This window comes from Artemia franciscana, chromosome 1 (genome assembly GCF_032884065.1).
Source record: "Artemia franciscana chromosome 1, ASM3288406v1, whole genome shotgun sequence".
NCBI classification, from domain to species: domain Eukaryota; kingdom Metazoa; phylum Arthropoda; class Branchiopoda; order Anostraca; family Artemiidae; genus Artemia; species Artemia franciscana.
The window spans coordinates 64200135-64225609 of record NC_088863.1 but is presented as its reverse complement, the minus strand read 5'-3'; the positions used below and the strand labels follow the sequence as shown (position 1 = coordinate 64225609).

Below are 25475 nucleotides of genomic sequence, written 5' to 3'. Positions count from 1 at the left end.
AAAAAAGACTGAATAATGAAAAGTAAAGCAGGCAAAATTAGTATAAGTTGTGCTATCATTTATTGTTTGTTTCTAAACTGGCCTTAGTAAGCGATGTCTAACGACTATTTGTATCTTTATGTTGATTTTGCCCAACAAACTGACTAAAAACAGCTTGGTAACAAGTTTCTAGTTTTAAGAGAAAAATAATAATTTGTTTCTGGTGGTCTCCGGGACTCGTCTGGAAATGGAATGTCTGTTGCTAAGGTCTGTAAACACCATTTTTTATGTGGAAACAATTTCAGACTAGTTCAATCGATTTTCCTTCGTCTGTTTCCCCCTTAGCTTTTAGGTGTGCTCTTGTCTGCATTGGATAAGCTTACTATATTTGAGATTTCTGTAATTTTTGGCAATCGATAGACAATTCCAATCACTGAATTGCGCTAAAAAAAAAGAAACACTTACATAAAAATCTAATGCAATTACTTAAACCTCAGAACTAAGTATGATGTCATTTCTTCTTTTACAAATAGACATTTTTTGGTTAATTCAAGGCTTAATCAGCGAGAAATTTTCGTACAATAGATTCATCTTGAAACCGCCGTCAATAGACCATAATAATTACCCTTACTCAGTAAGCTATTGTTATTTAATAGGAATAACCTACTCTGAACACGAAATATCTTTAGTAGCTTGCATCTTGGAAAAGTTACAGTATTGTGAGATGGTTTTAAGTCTGAGAGACGATGTTCGTATTAATCAAAAATCCTATTGCTATTGAAAAAGCTTTTTAAGTTGGAAGGAAGAAATATTGTAAGGAATTTGAAGTGTTGGTAGGAGGTGGGAGCGGGGTTGAATTTAAGACTTGCATTATCATTCGCCTTTTTGAATCCCATTACTAAGGAATAAATTGTTCTGATATCGACAACTTGTTTCTCTCCAATCTTTAAAAATAATTGAGTGAATAAATACAGCTGAATAGCAAGAAAAAATGAAACAGCATAAATAGCTACTAGATCGAATGCAATAATGTTTAGACCTGTATGTGCCTGGACGCTCGAGCATTTTTAGCCTTTTCAGCAATAACAACGAGGTAATATTGAGCATAGTTCAGTATCAGTTTGTCATAAGACAGTTGAAATATATATATATATATATATATATATATATATATATATATATATATATATATATATATATATATATATATAGTTGTTGGGGTGGCGCGAAGCGCCACCCCAACAACTAGTTGATGAGGGCGCTTCCCCCCCCCCGCGCGTAAGTCGTTACGCGCCATTGTAGTTGTGTCCCTATGTCCCACCTGTGAATATAGATATATATATATATATATATATATATATATATATATATATATATATATATATATATATATATGTTTTTAACTACGTAAAACTTGCGAATATACAACATTCTTTGCTGTCCCATTGTCTGTGCATATAGATTGTCAGGTTTGCTGACTCTTGAACATGCAACATATAATGGTCCATGGGAAAACAATCCATATCCAGATCTATACCTCATGATTCTAATGATTGCCCTTGAGCTTTGTTGATGGTGAGTGTCCTGGGCGTCATTTATATTCCTTGTGTCCCAGTGTCCCGGTCGTCATTTGTGTCCCGGTGTCCCGGATTATATTCCCTGTGTCCCGGTCGTCATTTGTATCCCGGTCTGTATATACATTCGTTTTTGAAATGGTATATGATGAAATAAATTTTTGTATTTTTCCCCTTTTTTTCTTTTTAGTTTTTTTTAGTTTTTACTTTTTTTTTGTTTTTTTTTCTTTTTTCTTTTGTTTTATTTTTTTTTTAGTTTTGTTTTTCTCCTTTATTTTTTTTTTTTTCCTTTTTTTCCTTTTTTTATTTTTTTTTGTTTTTTAGCTTTTTTAGTTTTTTTATTAGTTTTTAGTTTTTTTTCTTTTTAGTTTTTTGTAGTTTTTACCTTTTTTTTTAGGTTTTTTAGTTTTTTTTTTACTTATGCCCTGGTCGTCATTTATACTCCCTGTGTCCCGGTGCTTTGTTGATGGTGATTGCTAATCGAACATTCCTTGTGTCCCGGTCGCTTTCTCTTTGAGTGTCCCGGTCGTCATTTATATTCCCTATGTGGCGGTGTCCCGGTTGTCATTTGTGTCCCGGTCGTCATTTGTGTCCCGATGTCCCGGTCTGTAATTTCGTCAGTCGAAAACATGACGTCAGTCAACACACAAACATGACGTCACCCGACAGACCCACACACAGACAGACAACTTATTTTTATATATATATATATAGAAGATTGTCAGATTTACCGACTCTTGAACATGCAAAATATAATGGTCCATGGGAAAACAATCCGTATTCAGATCTATACCTCATGATTCTAATGATTGCCCTTGAGCTTTGTTGATGGTGATTGCTAATCGACCATTCCCTGTGTCGCCGTCGTCATTTATATATCCCCCTGTGCCCCCCGGCGTCCCCGTTGTAGTTGTGTCCCGGTCGTCATTTATATTCCCTGTGTTCCGGTCGTCATTTGTGTCCCGGTGTCCCTGTCTATGATTTCTCTTTGAGTGTCCCGGGCGTCATTTATATTCCTTGTGTCCCGGTCGTCATTTGTGTCCCGGTGTCTCGGATTATATTCCCTGTGTCCCGGTCGTCATTTGTATCCCAGTCTGTATATACATTCGTTTTTGAAATGGTATATGATGAAATAACTTTTTGTATTTTTCCCCTTTTTTTTCTTTTTATTATTATTTTTTTTGGCTTTTACTTTTTTGAGTTTTTTTTTTCTTTTTTTAGTTTTGTTTTTCTCCTTTATTTTTCATTTTTTTTTCCCCTTTTTTATTTATTTTTCTTTTTTTTAGTTTTTTGGCTTTTTTAGTTTTTTTATTAGTTTTTAGTTTTTTTTTTGTTTTTTTGTAGTTTTTACCTTTTTTTTAGTTTTTTTAGTTTTTTTACTTATGTCCTGGTCGTCATTTATACTCCCTGTGTCCCGGTCGTCATTTGTGTCCCGGTGCTTTGTTGATGGTGATTGCTAATCGAACATTCCTTGTGTCCCGGTCGCTTTCTCTGATTGTCCCGATCTGTTTATATTCCCTACTAGCTGTTGGGGTGGCGCTTCGCGCCACCCCAACACCTAGTTGGTGGGGCGCTTCGCGCCCCCCCCCAAGCCCCCCCGCGCGCGTAAGTCGTTACGCGCCATATTAGTTACGCGCCATTGTAGCTGTGTCCCTGTGTCCCACCTGTGAATAGAGATATATATAAATATATATTTTTAACTACGTAAAACATGCGAATATACAACATTCTTCGCTGTCCCATTGTCTGTGCATATAAATAGTATTTATATTTATGTCTGTGCATATACAAAGCCTTATGTACTAATAATGACGTCATATGCAAACGCTCTTTTTACAAACAAACAAACATGCATACACACAACTCGCTTCGCGCCACCCCAACACCTAGTTGGTGGGGCGCTTCGCGCCCCCAAGCTCCCCCGCGCGCGTAAGTCGTTACGTGCCATATTAGTTACGCGCCATTGTAGCTGTGTCCCTGTGTCCCACCTGTGAATAGAGATAGATATAAATATATATTTTTAACTACGTAAAACATGCGAATATACAACATTCTTCGCTGTCCCATTGTCTGTGCATATAAATAGCATTTATATTTATATGTCTGTGCATATACAAAGCCTTATGTACTAATAATGACGTCATATGCAAACGCTCTTTTTACAAACAAACAAACATGCATACACACAACTTGCTTCGAGCCACCCCAACACCTAGTTGGTGGGGCGCTTCGCGCCCCCCAAGCCCCCCCCGCGCGCGTAAGTCGTTACGCGCCATATTAGTTACGCGCCATTGTAGCTGTGTCCCACCTGTGAATAGAGATATCTATATATATAAAAATAAGTTGTCTGTGGATCTGTGGATGGATCAGGTGACGTCATGTTTGTTCGCATATGACGTCTGAATTATTTCACACTAATACAAAAGAAGAAAAAAACTAAAAAAGGTAAAAACTACAAAAAAAACTAAAAAGAAAAAAAAACTAAAAAACTAAAAAAAGGTAAAAATCTAATAACTAAAAAAAAACTGAAAAAAATAAAAAAAGGCAAAAACTACAAAAAAAATAAAAACTAATAAAAAAACTAAAAAAGTTAAAAAACTAAAAAAAACTAAAAAAAGGTAAAAAACTAAAAACTAAAAAAGAAAAAAACTAAAAAAAAGGAAAAAACTGAAAAATAAAAGAGAAAAAGAAAACTAAAAAAATATGAATAAATATATATAAAAATAAGTTGTTTGTGGGTTATGTCTGTCTGTCTGTCTGTCGAGTGACGTCGTGTTTGTCCGCATATGACGTCTGAATTATTTCACACTAATACAAAAGAAGGAAAAAAACTAAAAAAGGTAAAAACTACAAAAAAAACTAAAAAGAAAAAAAACTAAAAAAGCTAAAAAACTAAAAAAAGGTAAAAAACTAAAAACTAAAAAAAAACTGAAAAAACTAAAAAAAGGCAAAAAGTAAAAAAAAACTAAAAACTAATAAAAAAACTAAAAAAGCTAAAAAACTAAAAAAACTAAAAAAAGGTAAAAAACAAAAAAAAACTAAAAACTAAAAAAGAAAAACTAAAAAAAAGGAAAAAACTGAAAAATAAGAGAAAAAGAAAACTAAAAAAATATTAATAAATATAAAAAATATAAATATAAATATAATATAAATTAGCAATCAACAAAGCACCGAGACACAAATGACGACCGGGACACAGGGAGTATAAATGACGACCAGGACATAAGTAAAAAAAAAAACTAAAAAAACTAAAAAAATGGTAAAAACTACAAAAAAACTAAAAACTAATAAAAAAACTAAAAAATCTAAAAATCTAAATAAACTAAAAAAGAAAAAAAAGAAAAAAGGAAAAAAATAAAGGAGAAAAACAAAACTAAAAAACGAATGTATATACAGACCGGGACACTGGGATACAAATGACGCCCGGACACAGGGAATATAAATGACGACCGGGACACAGGGACACAACTACAATGGGGACGCCGGGGGGCACAGGGGGATATAAATGACGACCGGGACACCGGGACACAAGGAATATAAATGACGCCCGGGACACTCAAAGAGAAATCACAGACTGGAACACCGGGACACAAATGACGACCGGGACACAGGGAATATAAATGACGACCGGGACACAGGGACATAACTACAAAGGGGACGCCGGGGTGCACAGGGGGATATATAAATGACGATGGCGACTCAGGGAATGGTCGATTAGCAATCACCATCAACAAAGCTCAAGGGCAATCATTAGAATCATGAGGTATAGATCTGAATACGGATTGTTTTCCCATGGACCACTATATGTTGCATGTTCAAGAGTCGGTAAACCTGACAATCTATTTATATGCACAGACAATGGGACAGCAAAGAATGTTGTATATTCGCAAGTTTTACGTAGTTAAAAACATATATATATATATATATATATATATATATATATATATATATATATATATATATATATATATATATCTATATTCACAGGTGGGACATAGGGACACAACTACAATGGCGCGTAACTAATATGGCGCGTAACGACTTACGCGCGCGGGGGGGCTTGGGGGGGGGGGCGCGAAGCGCCCCCACCTACTAGGTGTTGGGGTGGCGCGAAGCGCCACCCCAACAGCTATCTATATATATAAAAATAAGTTGTCTGTGTGTGGATCTGTGGATGGATCAGGTGACGTCATGTTTGTTCGCATATGACGTCTGAATTATTTCACACTAATACAAAAGAAGAAAAAAACTAAAAAAGGTAAAAACTACAAAAAAAAACTAAAAAGAAAAAAAAACTAAAAAAGCTAAAAAACTAAAAAAAACTAAAAAAAGGTAAAAATCTAATAACTAAAAAAAACTGAAAAAAATAAAAAAAGGCAAAAACTACAAAAAAAATAAAAACTAATAAAAAAAAACTAAAAAAGCTAAAAAACTAAAAAAACTAAAAAAACTAAAAAAAGGTAAAAAACTAAAAAAAACTAAAAACTAAAAAAGAAAAAAACTAAAAAAAAGGAAAAAACTGAAAAATAAAAGAGAAAAAGAAAACTAAAAAAATATGAATAAATATATATAAAAATAAGTTGTTTGTGGGTTATGTCTGTCTGTCTGTCTGTCGAGTGACGTCGTGTTTGTCCGCATATGACGTCTGAATTATTTCACACTAATACAAAAGAAGAAAAAAAACTAAAAAAGGTAAAAACTACAAAAAAAACTAAAAAGAAAAAAAAACTAAAAAAAACTAAAAAAAGGTAAAAAACTAAAAACTAAAAAAAACTGAAAAAACTAAAAAAAGGCAAAAACTAAAAAAAACTAAAAACTAATAAAAAAACTAAAAAAGCTAAAAAACTAAAAAAACTAAAAAAACTAAAAAAAGGTAAAAAACAAAAAAAAACTAAAAACTAAAAAAGAAAAAACTAAAAAAAAAGGAAAAAACTGAAAAATAAGAGAAAAGAAAACTAAAAAAATATTAATAAATATAAAAAATATAAATATAATATAAATTAGCAATCAACAAAGCACCGAGACACAAATGACGACCGGGACACAGGGAGTATAAATGACGACCAGGACATAAGTAAAAAAACTAAACTAAAAAAACTAAAAAAATGGTAAAAACTACAAAAAAACTAAAAACTAATAAAAAAAACTAAAAAATCTAAAAATCTAAATAAACTAAAAAAGAAAAAAAAGAAAAAAGGAAAAAAATAAAGGAGAAAAACAAAACTAAAAAACGAATGTATATACAGACCGGGACACTGGGATACAAATGACGCCCGGACACAGGGAATATAAATGACGACCGGGACACAGGGACACAACTACAATGGGGACGCCGGGGGGAACAGGGGGATATAAATGACGACCGGGACACAAGGAATATAAATGACGCCCGGGACACTCAAAGAGAAATCACAGACTGGAACACCGGGACACAGGGAATATAAATGACGACCGGGACACAGGGACATAACTACAAAGGGGACGCCGGGGTGCACAGGGGGATATATAAATGACGATGGCGACTCAGGGAATGGTCGATTAGCAATCACCATCAACAAAGCTCAAGGGCAATCATTAGAATCATGAGGTATAGATCTGAATACGGATTGTTTTCCCATGGACCATTATATGTTGCATGTTCAAGAGTCGGTAAACCTGACAATCTATTTATATGCACAGACAATGGGACAGCAAAGAATGTTGTATATTCGCAAGTTTTACGTAGTTAAAAACATTATATATATATATATATATATATATATATATATATATATATATATATATATATATATATATATATATATATATATATATATATATCTATATTCACAGGTGGGACATAGGGCCACAACTACAATGGCGCGTAACTAATATGGCGCGTAACGACTTACGCGCGCGGGGGGGCTTGGGGGGGGCGCGAAGCGCCCCCACCAACTAGGTGTTGGGGTGGCGCGAAGCGCCACCCCAACAGCTAGTATATCTATATATATAAAAATAAGTTGTCTGTGGATCTGTGGATCGTGGATCAGGTGACGTCATGTTTCTGTGTCGGCTGACGTCATGTTAAAAAACTAAAAAAAGGAAACAAAAAGAAAAATAAAGGAGAAAAACAAAACTAAAAAAATAAAAATAAAAAAAAAACTAAAAAGAAAAAAAAACTAAAAAAACTAAAAAAATGTAAAAACCAAAAAAAAACTAAAAAGAAAAAAAAGGGGAAAAATACAAAAATTTATTTCATCATTTACCATTTCAAAAACGAATGTATATACAGACTGGGACACCGGAATACAAATGACGACCGGGACACAGGGAATATAAATGACGACCGGGACACAGGGACACAACTACAACGGGGACGCCGGGGGGCACAGGGGGATATATAAATGACGATGGGGACACAGAAAATGTTCGATTAGCAATCACCATCAACAAAGCTCAAGGGCAATCATTAGAATCATGAGGTATAACTAAAAAAAAACTAAAAAAAAGGCAGAAAACTAAAACCTAAAAAAAAGACCAATTCAAAAACGAATGTATATACAGACTGGGACACCGGGACACGAATGACGACCGGGACACCGGGACACAAGGAATATCAATGACGCCCGGGACCCTCAAAGAGAATTCACAGACTGGGACACCGGGACATAAATGACGACCGGAACACATGGAATATAAATGACGACCGGGACACCGGGGGGCACACGGGGATATATAAATGACGACGGCGACACAGGGAATCGTCGATTAGCAATCACCATCAACAAAGCTCAAGGGCATAAATTAGAATCATGAGGTATATATCTGAATACGGATTGTTTTCCCATGGACCATTATATGTTGCATGTTCAAGAGTCGGTAAACCTGACAATCTATTTATATGCACAGACAATGGGACAGCAAAGAATGTTGTATATTCGCAAGTTTTACGTAGTTAAAAACATATATATATATATATATATATATATATATATATATATATATATATATATATATATATATATCTATCTATCTATCTATATTCACAGGTGGGACATAGGGACACAACTACAATGGCGCGTAACTAATATGGCGCGTAACGACTTACGCGCGCGGGGGGGCTTGGGGGGGGCGCGAAGCGCCCCCACCAACTAGGTGTTGGGGTGGCGCGAAGCGCCACCCCAACAGCTAGTAAATATATATTTTTAACTACGTAAAACATGCGAATATACAACATTCTTCGCTGTCCCATTGTCTGTGCATATAAATAGCATTTATATTCCCTGTGTCCCGGTCGTCATTTGTGTCCTGGTGTCCCAGTTTGTATTTTCTCTTTGAGTGTCCCGGTCGTCATTTATATTCCCTGTGTCCCAGTGTCCCGGTTGTCATTTGTGTCCCGGTCTGTAATTTTTATTCAAACAATCCCTGTGTCTCAGTCGTCAATTATATATCCCGCCTGTGTCCCCGGCGTCCCCGTTGTAGTTGTTTCCCTGCGTCCCGGTTGTCATTTATATTCCCGGTCGTGATTTGTGTCCGGGTGTCCCAGTCTGTAATTTTTCTTTGAGGTTCCTGGTCGTCATTTATATTCCCTCTGTGTCGGTCGTCATTTGTGTCCCGGTCTTTAATTTATCTTTGAGTGTTTTTTCTTTTTAGTTTTTTAGTTTTTTACATTTTTTCAGTTTTTTTTTTCTTCTTTATTTTTCAGCGTCACTATGAAGTACATATCGCCGAACCTTTGTTCAAGAGTCGGTAAACCTGACAATCTATTTATATGCACAGACAATGGGACAGCAAAGAATGTTGTATATTCGCAAGTTTTACGTAGTTAAAAACATATATATATATATATATATATATATATATATATATATATATATATATATATATATATATATATATATATATATCTATCTATCTATATTCACAGGTGGGACATAGGGACACAACTACAATGGCGCGTAACTAATATGGCGCGTAACGACTTACGCGCGCGGGGGGGCTTGGGGGGGGGTGCGAAGCGCCCCCACCAACTAGGTGTTGGGGTGGCGCGAAGCGCCACCCCAACAGCTAGTAAATATATATTTTTAACTACGTAAAACATGCGAATATACAACATTCTTCGCTGTCCCATTGTCTGTGCATATAAATAGCATTTATATTCCCTGTGTCCCGGTCGTCATTTGTGTCCTAGTGTCCCAGTTTGTATTTTCTCTTTGAGTGTCCCGGTCGTCATTTATATTCCCTGTGTCCCAGTGTCCCGGTCGTCATTTGTGTCCCGGTCTGTAATTTTTATTCAAACAATCCCTGTGTCTCAGTCGTCAATTATATATCCCGCCTGTGCCCCCGGCGTCCCCGTTGTAGTTGTTTCCCTGCGTCCCGGTCGTCATTTATATTCCCGGTCGTGATTTGTGTCCGGGTGTCCCAGTCTGTAATTTTTCTTTGAGGTTCCTGGTCGTCATTTATATTCCCTCTGTGTCGGTCGTCATTTGTGTCCCGGTCTGTAATTTATCTTTGAGTGTTTTTTCTTTTTAGTTTTTTAGTTTTTTACATTTTTTCAGTTTTTTTTTCTTCTTTATTTTTCAGCGTCACTATGAAGTACATATCGCCGAACCTTTGTTTTTTAACTTAAATCTGGTAGGCATTGATGACCTTATCCAAGTCAAAATCCCAAACCCAATCATCATCGCTATCATTTTCAGTTTTGATATGTTTTGACTCTCGCTTTCCAGGTGGATTTTCATCTAACTGCGCGGTTTTGCGTTCTTTAGCCGCAAGCCTGTTTTCTTGCTGTTCTTGTGATTCCTCGGCACGCTTTCTTTTCTTACTTTCTCTATCAGCTGCAAGCCTGTTTTCTTGCTGTTCTTGTGATTCCTCGGCACGCTTTCTTTTCTTACTTTCTCTATCAGCAGCAAGTTTTTTGGCATAGACTCTTTGAGCAGCTTCCTCGGCTGTTGCCATTGTAGGTTCTTCAGTCATTTTACAATTAAACATTTTTCCGTGAACGCATGTCTTAAATACCATTAATGACGTCACCGTCATAGCAAAAATGACGACAACTAACTTCATGACGTCAGTCGACATAGAAACATGACGTCACCTGATCCACAGACAGACAACTTATTTTTATATATATAGATAGATAGATAGATGTGGCGGTGTCCCGGTCGTCATTTGTGTCCCCCCCCGCGCGCGTAAGTCGTTACGCGTCATATTAGTTACGCGCCATTGTAGTTGTGTCCCTGTGTCCCACCTGTGAATATAGATAGATTTATATATGTGTTTCAAACTACGTAAAAAATTGCGAATATACAACATTCTTGGCTTTCCCATTGTCTGTCCATATACAAAGCCGTATGTACTAATAATGACGTCATATGCAAACGCTCTTTTTACAAACAAACAAACATGCATACACACAACTCGTTTTTATATAGATAGATAGATAGATAGATACAATACAAATTAACTACGTAAAACTTGTGAATATACAACAGTCTTCGCTGTCCCATTGTCTGTGCGCATAAATAGATTGTCAGGTTTACCGACCCTCAAAGATGCAACATACAATTGTACATTGGTAAAGCAATCTGTATTAAGATCTATACCGCATTTTTCTAGTGATTGCCCTTGAGCTTTGTTAATGGTGGTTGCAAATGCTAATCGAATTGGGAATTGCAATCTTTTAAATTGAAAAAGCAGATCCGTTGGAATCATGGGAATGCGAGGAATAAGAACAGCCTCACCCTCATAAGGCCCATTCCACTGAGTACATCCAGCATCGCACTGACCCAAACACTTCATGTTTTACAAGGTAGTTTATCAGTGATTTCAACTTTTGCCGGAAGACACGTGCCGTAATGTCATGCCTATGAACCGCCGATTGTCCTTGAAGTAAAAGCTGCCGTATCTCGTCCCAAGATTGATTACATGTAAATGTAATAAATAAATCTGGACGACCATAGAGACGAACATACGCAATAGCATCTTGAGCATATTCATGTATATGACGGGGACTGCCAGCATATGACGAAGGTAAAATTGTTAATCTTCCAACGTTTGTGGTATTACCGTCATTTATTACTGCATCTCGCAAATGAATGTATTGTTCAGAGCGGAGCTTGGTCTGATTCAGGCGGATATATAGCAAACGTTCTGATTCAATTTTAGCATACATATACACGACGAATTGGTGAAACAATTCACGGCATTTTAAAATATAATTTTCTTCATCCTGCCGAATCATTAGTCTATAGGAATAATAATGCATTGCACTGCATTTCTTATTCATTTCTTTGTTAGTGGCTGGATTCATCAATTTAATATTAAAGTGATAGCCGTGGGCTCCATCCCAAAAAATGATAGGATATTGTAGGGCATCGTAGCATCGATGAGTTTCAGCAATTCTTAACAACTGAGCGTTTCGCTTATGAAGAATAATATCTCGAGGTAAAAACTGATCACCGACCATAACGATTGCCACTTCGTCGATAGTCGGAGCATTGTATCTACGCACATGTTGGCCAGGAGGCGTTTTGTCAGCGGAAATAACAATTTTATGCGTATCAGTAGGCATCAAATCGATGGCTGTTTTGAACAGACGCACTAAATTATTATTTTCGTGGAAAAGATGTTGTAATTGGGAAACGATTGTCCTTTCAACGTTGGGAGAAATTTCGCAACGTGCATTCAATTCAGAATTTCTATCACTGATGAAGTACAATTGTAAAAATTTATGATTCTCGCCTGAGAATGGTAGAAGGGACCCTGCTTTATGATAAATTTGCCCTTTTACTTTGAAAGTAGACATAAATTGATCTGGATTTTCGATTTGGGCTCCAAACGACGTCATTTGGAAACATGAGTTGTATTGTCTGATTTTTGACAAAAAACGCTTAGATTCTGACGTAGTTCCAGTAAGGAAAGTCTTCAATGGCTCTGGTGGTGCAGCCAATAGAGGAAGTTTAACTTTTCCTGAGGCGCAACACATTCCCATTGTTTCACCATTGAATTTCAAGGCCTTGCAATAGGGACAAATTTTAGACATTGTCCCGATTTGAACACATCTACTCAAGCTATAATCATCGACTGGGTTGTACCTGAATGCCAGGCGATAACTTTCAGGTTGCTCTGATTCCTCGGCACGCTTTCTTTTCTTACTTTCTCTATCAGCAGCAAGCCTGATTTCTTGCTGTTCTTGTGATTCCTCGGCACGCTTTCTTTTCTTACTTTCTCTATCAGCAGCAAGCCTGATTTCTTGCTGTTCTTGTAATTCCTCGGCACGCCTTCTTTTTTCACATTCTCTTTTAGCAGCATGTCTGCTTCCGCGTTGCTCTGGTAGTCCCTCGGCATGCTTTCTGTTCTTTCTTTCTCTATCAGCCTCAAGCCTGTTTCCCTGCTGTTCTTTTGATTCCTCGGCACGCCTTCTTTTTTCACTTTCTCTTTTAGCAGCAAGTCTGCTTTCGCGTTGCTCTGGTAGTTCCTCGGCACGCTTTCTTTTCTGACTTTCTCTATCAGCAGCAAGTTTTTTGGCATAGACTCTTTGAGCATCTTCATCAGTCATTGTAAACTTAAACATTAATAGATTTCTACGTGAACATATGTCTTATATAACTTGAATGACGTCACCGTCAAAGCAAAAATGACGACAACTAATTTCATGACGTCAGCCGACACAGAAACATGACGTCACCTGACAACTAATTTCATGACGTCAGCCGACACAGAAACATGACGTCACCTGATCCACAGACAGACAACTTATTTTTATATATATAGAAGAAGATATATATATATATATATATATATACATATATATATATATATATATATATATATATATATATATATATATATATATATATATATATATATATATATATATATATATATATATATGTATATATCATCTCTTCTCTTCCTTTCTCACTTTCTCTTTTCTCTCTTTCTAATTCAGATACTAGCTCTCTCTTTTGGTGGACTTTAGGTCTTGGGAAGCCCCAGAATATCGAAGATCCCTTGTTTATGCTTTTACGAAACATTTTGTCTCTGTTGCATGGCTCATTCTGCCAAATGCTTGTCTAATATGAAGTAGAACCTATGCAGCTGGTGGACCAGAATTCAGAGCTTCGTTTATCTAGGCTCAACGGCGTTAGTGTATCTTGGGTAGATAGCTCTGGTCTGAATCGAAACTGGTCATTGTTAAGAAATCTCCTCTGAAGAAACTAGAGGAGCTGCAGCTGTATCAGTTTTTTAAAAGTTAAAAATTTTTCAGATACTTTTTATGGCACTTGGTATTAACCAAGTGACATACAGCAATCGCAAATTCTGTCGGTCCCGGTTTTGCTACTTTAGGCACTTCCAGGTAAGCTAGGACGATGAAATTTGGCAGGCGTATCAGGGACCGGATCAGATTAAATTAGAAATAGTCTTTTTTCCGATTTGACCATCTGGGGGGGAGTGGGGGGCCTGTGAATTCGGAAAAAATAGGAAAATTTCGGTATTTTTAACTTACGAACCGTTGATCAGATCTTAATGAAATTTGATATTTGGAAGGATATCATGTCTCAAAGCTGTTACTTTAAATCCCTACCGGATCTGGTGACATTGGGGGGGGATCTGGGAGGGGAAACCTAAAATCTTGGAAAACACTTAGAGTGGAGGGATCGGGATGAAACTTGGTGGGAAAAATAAGCACAAGTCCTACATACATGATTGAAATAACCGGAACAGATCCGCTCCCTTTGGGGTATTTGGGGGGGGTTAATTCTGAAAAATTAGAAAAAATGAGGTATTTTTAACTTAGGCCTGTGAGTGGGGGGCCTGTGAATTCGGAAAAAATAGAAAAATTTAGGTATTTTTAACTTACGAACGGGTGACCGGATCTCAATGAAATCTGATATTTAGAAGGATATTGTGTCTCAAAGCTCTTACTTTTAATCCCGACCGGATCTGGTGACAATGGGGGGAGTTTGGGGTGGGGGAACCTAAAATCATGGAAAACGCTTAGATTGGAGGGATCGGGATGAAACTTGATGGGAAAAATAAGCAGAAGTCTTAGATACGTGATTTACATAATTGGAACGGATCGGCTCTATTGTGTGTGTGTGGGGGGGTTAATTCTGAAAAATTAGAAAAAATGACGTATTTTTAACTTACAAAGGAGTGATCGGATCTTCATGAAACTTCATATTTAGAAGGACCTCGTAATTCAGATTTCTTATTTTAAATCTCAACCAGATCAAGCGTAATTGGGGGGGGGGAGTATGGGGGACCGGAAATCTTGGAAAATACTTAAAGTGGTGAGATCAGGATGAAACTGGATGGGAAGAATAGAAACCTGTCTAAGATACGTGACTGACATAACCGGACTGGATCTGCTCTCTTTGGTGGAGTTGGGGGGGGGGTTAATTTTGAAAATTGAGGTATTTGTAACTTACGAAAGGGTGACCAGATCTTAATGAAATTTGATATTTAGAAGGATCTTGTGCTTTAAAGCTCTAATTTTAAATTCTGACCAGATCCTGTGACATTGCGGGGAGTTGGAGGGGGAAACCGGAATTCTTGGAAAACGTGAAAATTGAGGTATTTTTATCTTACGAATAGGCGATCGGATCCTGATGAAATTTGATAGGAATTCATGTCTCAGAGCTCTTATTTCAAATCCCGACCAGATCTTTTGACATAGGGGGGGGGAGTTGGAGGGGGAAATTTTTGAAAACACCTGGAGTGGATGAATCGGGATGAAGCTAGATGGATAGAATAAGCAAATGTCCTTGATACGTGATTGACAGAACCGTACTGGATTTGCTCTTTTTGGGGGAGTTGGGGGGAGGGGTTCAGTGATTTGGCGAGTTTGGTGCTTCTGGACGTGCTAGGACGATGAAAATTGGTAGGCGTCTCAGGGAGCTGTACAATTTGACTTGATAAAGTCGTATCCCCAGATTCACCATCTACGGGGCTAAAGGGAGAGGAAAAATTAAAAAAAATTAGGTATTTATAACTTACGAGTGGATGATCGGATCTTAATGCATTTTGATATTTAGAAGGACATCGTGACTCAGAGCTTTTATTTTAAATCCTGACTGGCATTAAGCCTCTTATTTTCTTTTTTAAATCAATCTATTGATTCATAGAATTTTGTTAGAGCTCATACCATATGATCTTTTGGCTCTTAGCTCTTCTTGCCTCGTCACAAGTGCCATATGCGCTCTTAGCTCTTGTTTGTTCTTATTACGAAAAGTTGGAACAAGAAAACTTATCTATTAAACCAATAGAATTCGAACCATTGGGGAACCATTTAATTATTTAGGATTTTAAGGGGGGACTGAGATCCAAAATAACAATTAGTCTTTCCTGTAGCATTTAATATACACATATGTTAATCAACCACTTTGTTAGAACAATCTTTGTGCGTTACATTCTTTGTCACTGTATGGTTGTTAAATGCATGTTAAGCCTGTTTATTAAAACGAGTATTATTTTATTATCTTTAAAAAGATATTAAAACACGCCGTCAAGAATCAATATAACAAGATTCGTTTAACAACTTTTTGTCTTAATTTAGGTTTTCTTAATCCTACAATTTGGATTAAATATGTTGTTTCTAAAATAAAAAATACTGAAGAAAAACGGAGATAGATCACAAATTAGCCAGATCGTCTTAAAAATCTTTCTTTGTCCAGTTATAGCTCTTTTTTTGCAGTTATGGGAGTTCTGAACATTAAAAATAATCTTTTTGGTGCTAAATTTTTGATGCAAAATTAATATTTGTTCGCTAACCCTTTAACTAGCCTTGAGTAAAATTGAATGCATATTATTTCTTTTCAAAAATGTTTTTTTTTTTATAGGTTGATGTCGTTGTTTTTTCGAATATTGCTCAATTTGTTGTTGTAGACAAGGATGTGGCCCATCCATTTCGTGATTATATTCATCAAAACTGCCAGAATTTGTTGAAGCATTTTGAAAGAATCAAAGAGAGGTAAGTCTCTTAAATGAACTCGAAACTTTCATTGCGTTCAAAATACCTCCCAATTATGTGCTTTTTTCTCTTATCGACTTCTTGAGAATTCAATTCGTTAATTCAGCTATTTTTAAATAAACTCGTTTGTCGAGAATTGACCTCTGTACACAAATCTTGCTTAGGGCTAATGCACATTTGATTGGAACAGTCTCATGGGTCACTACATTATAGCCTTAGCTCTACTATGATACCATCCGTTTAAAAACACCTGATAATCCAATAATAAAAACCCTCGACTCCAGAGATAATGATCAACAGCGTTGATGAGCATTGAACTGGGCATTGAATTGATTTGTAAGATAGTAAATAGTTTAAGATATTTTATAGAAACGCTTTGCATATCTCAAGAAAAGAAAATCCTTTTCAGAAAGCCCTTGTTGCCCTTCGCTAGTAAAAAATCTTCACGGGTCTGTAGCCAATGCCCTCCTAAAGTATCAAAAACACTCTCATTGAAGTATCAAAATACGATTAAGTGAGATTTTTCTCTTAAAACGCCATTAGAAAAGCTGTTCCATTTTTCAAGCTATAAGTGTAAATATTTATGCTGTCGTGCTGCTAGCCTATAGGTATTCTTTGACTTTATTAAATATGGATCACACAAATAAAACAACTCCAGGGACTGATCAATGGTCCCTAGGGTCTAAATGTTGCCCCGGAAGAATGCCGAGTATCCATATTAATATGTAACTGAAACAAAAAGAATACTGAAAAAAGGCACTATGCAATACAGAAAAAAAAAGAGAGAATCCTCCTAAACATTATTCATATGTACTAGTAGAAAGAACGATGTTTTGTTTATAATTGGATCGAAATGACAGAAGTGAAACAGAATTTTTTATTTCCAGCGAAATACTGTTCCCTAATTTCACTCAAATGTATTTTATAGAAAAAGCTGCTCTGTGTGTGACAAATATCCGAGATAAGAGAAAAATGTGTAGATAACAACGTTGGATAAGCATGATGATAAATGAAAAAAGACAAGTTGTGCTAGTCCTATGGGTGCTATACATGAACACAGCAGTTTGGAGCTGGCTAGTTTTTCTTACTGCTAGTAACTGAGATTTAAGAAAAATGTCTTTAATATTAAGTTTATTAAAATAAATTGACTTTACAACTCTATTTTGTAAGGTTTGAATTGTCTTCTAATTCTAATTGAAAGAATTAGCCTAAACATAAAAACTACAGCAAATATAAGGGTCAACAAGAATAAAATAAAAGGTTCGCAAAAGTTTTTGCCAAAAGAAATTTTGCAGTCTATACAGAATCCCAGCTCCTATTGCAATTTTTAAGATATTGAATTTATATGCTATTTCTATTGGTTCATTAGTGCCCTTAACACCCCTCTTGATTCATTTTGAGATAATGCAAATATGGTGCTTTGTAATCTTTGTCCTCCTGGTCTTTTTCCATTTATATCTCTACTTAACTGAGAACAGATTCCAGTCCGTGACGGGCTCATGGTGCTAAGATTTTCAAACAAATTTTGGGACCAAAGCTGCAGACCCCCTCCCCCTTCTAGTTATGGAGCTGTCGTGACCCTTTCTATGCTGTTTGGCCCTCTTTTGTGTTAATGGAAAAGAGTTTCAAATCGATCTGGGTAATGTGGGACAGAAATTTATTCGGCCATTGCTGGGGATCTTGTCTCACTCTTTCCTGCAACAAAAGATTCGATTATTTTGACCCCAAAAATGACGGCTGATTTTTCCAATCCAATCGCACACCCACCGCCAAAGAACCTTCCCATTTTTATTCCTCTTTAAGACCTTAGCATAAACAATTATTTTTGGCCATTAACTCAGGGGCAATGGGACCTATTTCATCCCGAGGGTCATATTTATTCGACCTTTGCACTTTTTTATTAAATCAAATTGCCTATCAAAATGTGTGACTCAAAATTGGAACTGTCCATTCAATTCTCAGTCGAATGAGCCCTTCCTAAGTTTCTACAACCGCCTTTCCAGTGTGAAGTGGCTGGGGGCCAAATAGGACATTAAAGGCATATTGCTTGTTCATTAGCCAGTGCTAGAGTGCTCCCTCTGACACATGAATCATGGCAATAATTTTGAACTTGTATTTTTCTAAGCTTATGTCCTAGACTTATTTAGACTTAGACTAAGCCTATTTTACCTTGTGAATATATAACGTTTCCATGAATGTAATATTGCTTGGAAACCTGATCATCAAATTTAGGTCATTTAAAAGTAACTATATACATATATACATTCACTAATGAATATCCGAAACACTCTTTTTTTGTTTTTGTTTTTTTAGAATTTAGCCAGTGTTGCCAGTCAACTTTTTTCAGTTTAATGCAAGGTTCGACAGTTTAAGTTAAATTATGTTAAGTTATGTTATGTTAAGTTAAGTTTTTGATCCATTTCTGTTGCTATAACCAAATGTAAGTTAACTTTAACGTTAATTATAGATTGCGTAAGACACAAAAAGCTGACTCGCAAATCTTATAGAATCCAAGGAGAACAAATGAATTTTGGACATTCATTCACCGGTGAATGTCGATACTAACCAGACTTCGGACATTCGCGGTAACATATATATAATAAACTTAAATTCGTAATTTATTTGTATACATATACACATTTGTACATTGTATTGAGTATGTATATTTTATCGAGACATAACTTATAGGTACTATCCCGATTGGGAGGAGATGTGCAAAACCTTAGATATGAACACCCACCTTCCAAAACCAGCCCCAGTAGAGAATAAAGAGGAAGGACCTGAGCCTTCTGAGGTAGAAACTGCAGATAAAGAGAAGGAATTGACTGAAGAGCCAGAACCTGTTACCGAAAAGGAGTCCAAAGACCAAGAAACAGAAAAAGACAATAAGGATATGGAAAAGGTTGACGAAGGGAAGGAAAAAGAATAGACATTTCCGAGTGAAGATAGCCGTTTGAAACAATTTAATTTGAAATCTACTTGTTGTTAAATAGATTTGCAATTTTGGTGTATATGCTTATGTCAGTGCTTTTGTTCTCTTAATTTATTTCTTGGCGATCTCGTATTTGGGTAAAAACAGGGATTTTTTTTCTTGAATCATTTTAAATATTTTCTCTTACCTCATCTGTGAACCCTGGTTTTTAGTTTTTCTCAAACTAAAGATGCATGACTTTTTCTTTTATTGAAGCCAAAAAGTTTCTACTTTGTTGACCATTAATTATTCTATCTGCTTTTCAATGTTTTTTCTACTTTTATACTATCTTTTTGTATTTTTCCAAATTTATTCAGTAGTTCCTTATTCATTTTATTTAGCTTCTATGTGATTTTGTCTTTGGCCAATGCTGGAGCAGCTAATTGTTGAAAATTCCTCAACAAAATTCAGATGCTTTTCTGTCCTTAAAAAATAATTGCTTAAAAACAGTCCTTTTTTTTACGTATAAGCCCCAATCATGAGATGTGTCTTTTAGGGGCACGACTTTATCCAATGATATAAGTATTCCTAAGTTTTATAGTGTGTTTTTTTTAAAAGATAAAGGTTGTATTTCAATCTTCGCAAGTGTAATATAATAATGAAGCAAAGGATGAAGCGAACAAGTGGCGTTGAATATTAGTTCTGTTTTGTTAAACGAAGTTCTTTGTCCCTAGAAGGTCCTTATTAGAGTACACGAAAATCTCATTGACATCATTTAATCTTTTGATGAAAATTTTTCCTCCACGGACAATTTCGCCGTTATTTTCAAAAAAGACTGTTCTTAAATAGAAAATTTTAATGCCACTATTTTTTAAAAGGACTAAAGTTATCTCGCGTTTGAATACTTAAATTGACATGTGTTTTATGCTTGATTTTAGTTGTTTACTTTTTTTAGGTTAGCTGTAATCTCTCTCTTTTAACTTTGATCCTCAGAGGTGTACTCATAAGCTTGCCAGGTTTTGCACAACTGAACTTTCTCAAATTGTCTGTGTGAGCATGATCATTTTCTCTCATTTTTGCTTTAGTGCATCCATTTTGTTACGAGTAGTTGTGAGCTGGTTTTCTAGCTTTTTCTGAATGTGAACTAGTAGTAATAAAAGTCACTTCCTCAGTGATCTTTATATTTGGTGATTTCATTTTAGGATTCATAGGTAAGCTGGTTTAAATGTTCGCTTTTCTGTGTGGAGTGTATAAACATATCGGTACAAGAGATGCTTTATTATAAATTCCATGTGTGATAAGTGGATTTGTGGCTCGTCTCAGAGAGGGAGCAAGAGCTCCATGTGACCAATTTCTTGTGCTCTTATTTTATTCCATACGGATTTTGCCTAATTTCTCTGTTTGTATAGTCTGTGAATCAATAAAAATGATAGCCTATCATCATCATCATATCAAAAGTTTATATAGATCTACAAGTAGACTTAGGAGTGGCATGATTGGTTGATTTTAGCTTTACCAAGACCTTAAGGTCCTAGCTGTCTAGTTGATGCTCTTTTTCTCTCTTTTTTTCTTTCTCTCTTACTCATTTATACCTTCCATACTAAGGTACATGAAACCACATCTAAGAACGATCATGCATCTCCGAAAAGTCTTGGAGAATTAAGGTGAAACTCCTGTTATAAGCTTAGAAACGCTTGAGGATATTAATTAAAAACTTGAGGGGATGTTCAAGAGGATGCTGGACAGTATCAGAGTGCAATCTGCCTTTCCCCCTCCTCCCCCCCTAATGACCTTTTTTGCTGCTCTCTCAAAAAAAAAACATTCAATTAGAATTTTGTGTTTGATATTATTTTCTAAAAAGTTTAAGATACAAATAGCCTAACCATGCCTTCATAGATGCGATAACGTCTACAATCCTTGGGGAAAGGGCTATAAGCTATTCAAGTTGTGCATTGTTAACAAAAAAGGTTTGCTTTCTTACGGAAACCGCAGTATTTTTGATCTTGGAATCCCAGAAATGCTTAGGATATTAAGGTGAAACTTTCAGGAAATAATGGGAGAGGTGTTGAACAAATCAAGTGCCTGTGGGTCGTGAAACGTGTGTATCAGCAATATCTTCAGAAGGCTGAGGGAGATGGGTGGAAACTTTCAGTGCCCGTTGAGGTGAATGTTGAAGTGTTTGGAGAGCAATCAAACTCTTTGCCCTTGCCATTTTAAGATTCCTCTACTCTCTGTTGACACTGGTCGAAGTTTTGGTAGTTGTTTTTCCAGAATATTCTTAAGGTCCCATAACTATGCCTCCAGGGATGACATAACCCCCACAGTCCTAAGGGCAAGGGTTGGAAATTATGCAACTTTCTCAGTGTTTTGGACAAGCCAACGGGATTCATTTTTGGGAAAAAAGAGAAGGCTTGATCCAGGGTGGGTCCAAAAAGCTAAGGGTATCAAGCTAAAATTTAAGGAAATATTGAGGGTTGAACTAAATTAAACAAAAAAAAACTATGCGTCCGCGTTATCGAAAGGATGTATCTCCAATATTTCAGGAACGGTTGTTGGTATTATTCTGAAACTCTTAGTATGTTGAGGATCATTTTGAAAAGTAGCAGTAATTACTGCTACTGTTGTGCCGAGTCAACTGACTTCTAGTGCATTTGGGTTGTCAAAAGGGCTTATTTTCAGTATCTCAGGAATGATTAAGTTTTTAAGTCGAAAAAAATATAGGAATTATCAAGGGGATTTTCAAATAAATCGGAAGAAATGAATCTAGGTGCTCAAAAAATCTTATCTGTAATATCTTAGGAACTTCCAAGCATAAGAAGTTGAAAAAATCTGAGGGTTTATGGGGGTTGTGCTCTAAGTCAAAAGAAAACAAGTTTATCCAAATTATTAAGGGAGTGTCTTGGGTTGTTCTCAAGTGGTGCCTGTAGTAAATGGGCATAAGGTTCAGTTTTTATTTTTCACCAAGGTAATGTAATAGGTGGCTAGAAAAACTTCGGAGGGGGCTCATTCGGTTGAACATTTACGTCAACAGTGATCAGAGGGTAAATAAAAAGAAAAACAATCAAATAGGTAAAAAAAACTAGGATTTTGTCAGCAAGTAGCAAAATATGAAGAAGAAAATCAAGGAAATATTTCGACAAGGGACTCCGCCAAGTCGTCCTCAGTGCTCAACAAAACAAAAAGAGAAAAAGAATCTAACCTTCTAAAGTGAACTCTGCGAAGGATGAAAGGACACTGTCTTTTTTCCTCTTGCAGAGTTGGCGGAGTTCCTAGTAGGGGGATATTCAGGTAAATCAAAAGACTGTAAGCATCTAGGTGCTCAAAAAGCCTTATCTGTAGTATCTCAAGAGCTTCTGTAGTATCGGGAAATTTCAACGAATGTTGAGGTTTTGCCCCAAATTAAAAGACACTGAGTATATTCTGGTGTTCAAGGGTGTATCGCGTCGTGCTCTTAAGTGTTTCCTATAATAAATGGACGTACGTCTTCAATGTACTATCATTTTGTGTTTCACCAAATCCACTTAGATAAGATAAGATATTTATTCTAAAAAGATCTCTATCACAAGCCCTCAAAGGGCCGAATTCGGACTTTGGAGTCGACAAAATACATGGTTGCACTAACAATCCAAAAAACAACAACGAAAAATAAAAATCAGAACGAATAATCAATTATGAGTCAATATATAAACTGTAACAGGTTAATTAAAAAGTTAAAAAGAAAAAAAATAGTCAAACTAAACTTGAACAAAATACAAGGCAGAAAAAGAATTAAAAGGGAAATTAAAAAAGAAAGGAAAAGAAAAAAGGAAGGGGACAAAATAAGCAAATAATACAGAAAAGAACAAGAAATACAGATATATATTTATCAGATTAAAAGGGACACTAAAAAGAGTCCAAAAAAGCACAAAAAAAGGGAACGAAATATAAAACGCATAAAAATTAAAAGGGAAACTAAACCAAAACAGGGGGGTGGCGAGCAAATAAGTGCAATGACCTGGGCAGCACCTCACCAAATAAAAAATGGAGAAGGTTGGAAAAAGGGAACTAGGTGGATATTTCATTCATTTTTTCAGTGATGAAGGGGACAAAAGTTTTTTCATGTCTGGAAGTAACGCAGCGAATGGGGAACAAAACTGGGATAGGCTCAGAAACAGCTCGAGGCAGTTGTAATCTGGATGGGGAGTGACGTTTTGGGAAAATACTTGCCGTCCAAGGGTTCGTTATTGAATTTTTTGAAAACGGAGACACAACGACACCCTCCTTCGCTCAAGAGTTTCCAAACTAGCGTTTTTTAGGAGAAGAGAGTATGGCACCTTGCCTTCTTTGAAAATTACTCAAATGGCTCTTTTTTGGATTGACTCAATTTTGTCTGATTCTTTATGAGAGATGCCAGGGTGCCTAACTGGACAAGCATATTCAAGATGTGGGGGGACAAAAGACGTGTACATCCTAAGGAGTGAGAAGGGGGATGCTATATTTATTTATGAGCTCAAGGAGGGCGATAGACACATTAGCATTATGGATGATGTCTTTAACGTGTATATCCCACTTTAAATTATAAATTGTGACGCCAAGTAATTTAAACGAGGACACATAAATTTCAGGAGGGATAGGATTAAGAAAACAGAGCGAGGATTTGAGGAAACAAATCGGCATTATCATTGACTTAGAGGGGTTTACTGTCATTTCTAAGTCCAAAGCCTCACCTCTAATTTCATTTAGGATACACATCGTTAGGTCAACAACAAATTTCCATCGGTCAGGAACTTCCTCCGCGAGGCTGTTGATCATGACTGAAAAAAGGAGGGGCCTAGGAGAGTACCTCGGGGTAAGCCATTGTAGACAGGGAGAGGGTTTGATTAATTGTTCTGGTATTTAACCACCTGCGATCTATTTGTTAAAAGGGAGGCAACCAGTTTTACTAGTAAGGGATCGATATTAAACTCGCCTACTAATTTCTCAATTAAAATACTTTACATGGAAGGGGTCGTTAACGAAACTTCGAAGGCGGCTAATTCGATTGGAAGTTCTGTTATCTTTTTTTAAATCAAAAGGGCAAATAGCTCCCTCTCACATGACTGTTCTAACTCTGCAAGAACTGACAAAAATGGTCTAAACGTCAAAAAACTCTGCCTCTGAGGAAGACGTGACCCTCCTCCTTTCAAAAAAGGAAGAAAAAACTAGTGGGGCAAGGACTTAATAGTTATACATTTAGCCTGTTGTTTACTGATAAGGTTGTTGTTTTTGTTTTTTTACGGAAGAGATCCGTGTTTGATCCTTGGTCTTCAAATAGTCTTAGGGTAATAAGCTGAAACTTTCAAGAAATTTGAGAGGTTTCTTGGACAGTGCGTATTGGTTGTCCAGAAAAATTAAATAGAATTGCCAATGATATGGACTTAATCAACATTAGAAGACATCCTCTGAACCCTTAGGCTAAAGGCAACAAGACTTATTTCCGACATGTTCCAAGAAAAAGAGGCATCAAATATAATGATATATCAAATATAATGTATCAATATAATGTATCAGTATCAATATAATGATACTGCTGATTTACTGGCAGCAAAGGCTTCTTTGCTAAATCCAAGTCCTCCCTCTGCCCTCAATTCACGCAATATTATAAGGCAAAGATCTAATTATAATCACAGTAAATGATTTCATTGTGTTGCGAGAGCAACACTTTGGTTTTGTCTTTTTTTTCTATGCCGCCGATTTCAGCTTATTCCTGGAAATTGGTAAGGGTCTAACCTGTGCAGTTTTTACGGGAAGTGTGGACCTCAGGCCTGATTGATAAATATGACATTACATTTTGGAAAGCTCAGCAGAACTCATGCCTGGGGCAAAAAACAATGGTTTTTGCTTGTCCACGAGCCAGAGCCTATGGTGTGCGAAGTGAAGTAGAGTTATATAGCCTATGTCAGAGAGGAGTATCTGAAGTTGTGCAGCCAAACTTTCGTTTCATCAAACCATGTTTCTGCTTTCGAGTGAAAAGCTCCGTTCTAGCAGGCAAGCAGGCAGGCACCACTTTCAATTTGAAGATGCACTAAAATCTATA

General features: G+C 36.2%; 1 protein-coding gene across 1 annotated transcript in view; it reads left to right on the top strand.

Annotated features, from left to right (window-relative positions):
- LOC136032853 (failed axon connections-like) overlaps positions 1-20863 on the top strand; it is a 42908-nt gene extending 22045 nt beyond the window's left edge. Inside the window, exons 5-6 of the mRNA XM_065713267.1 lie at positions 16379-16509; positions 19198-20863. Coding sequence (XP_065569339.1) covers positions 16379-16509; positions 19198-19438 — 372 coding nt within the window. The 3' untranslated portion in view covers positions 19439-20863. The remainder of the gene's footprint in view (positions 1-16378; positions 16510-19197) is intronic.
- Positions 20864-25475: the final 4612 nt, after the last annotated feature.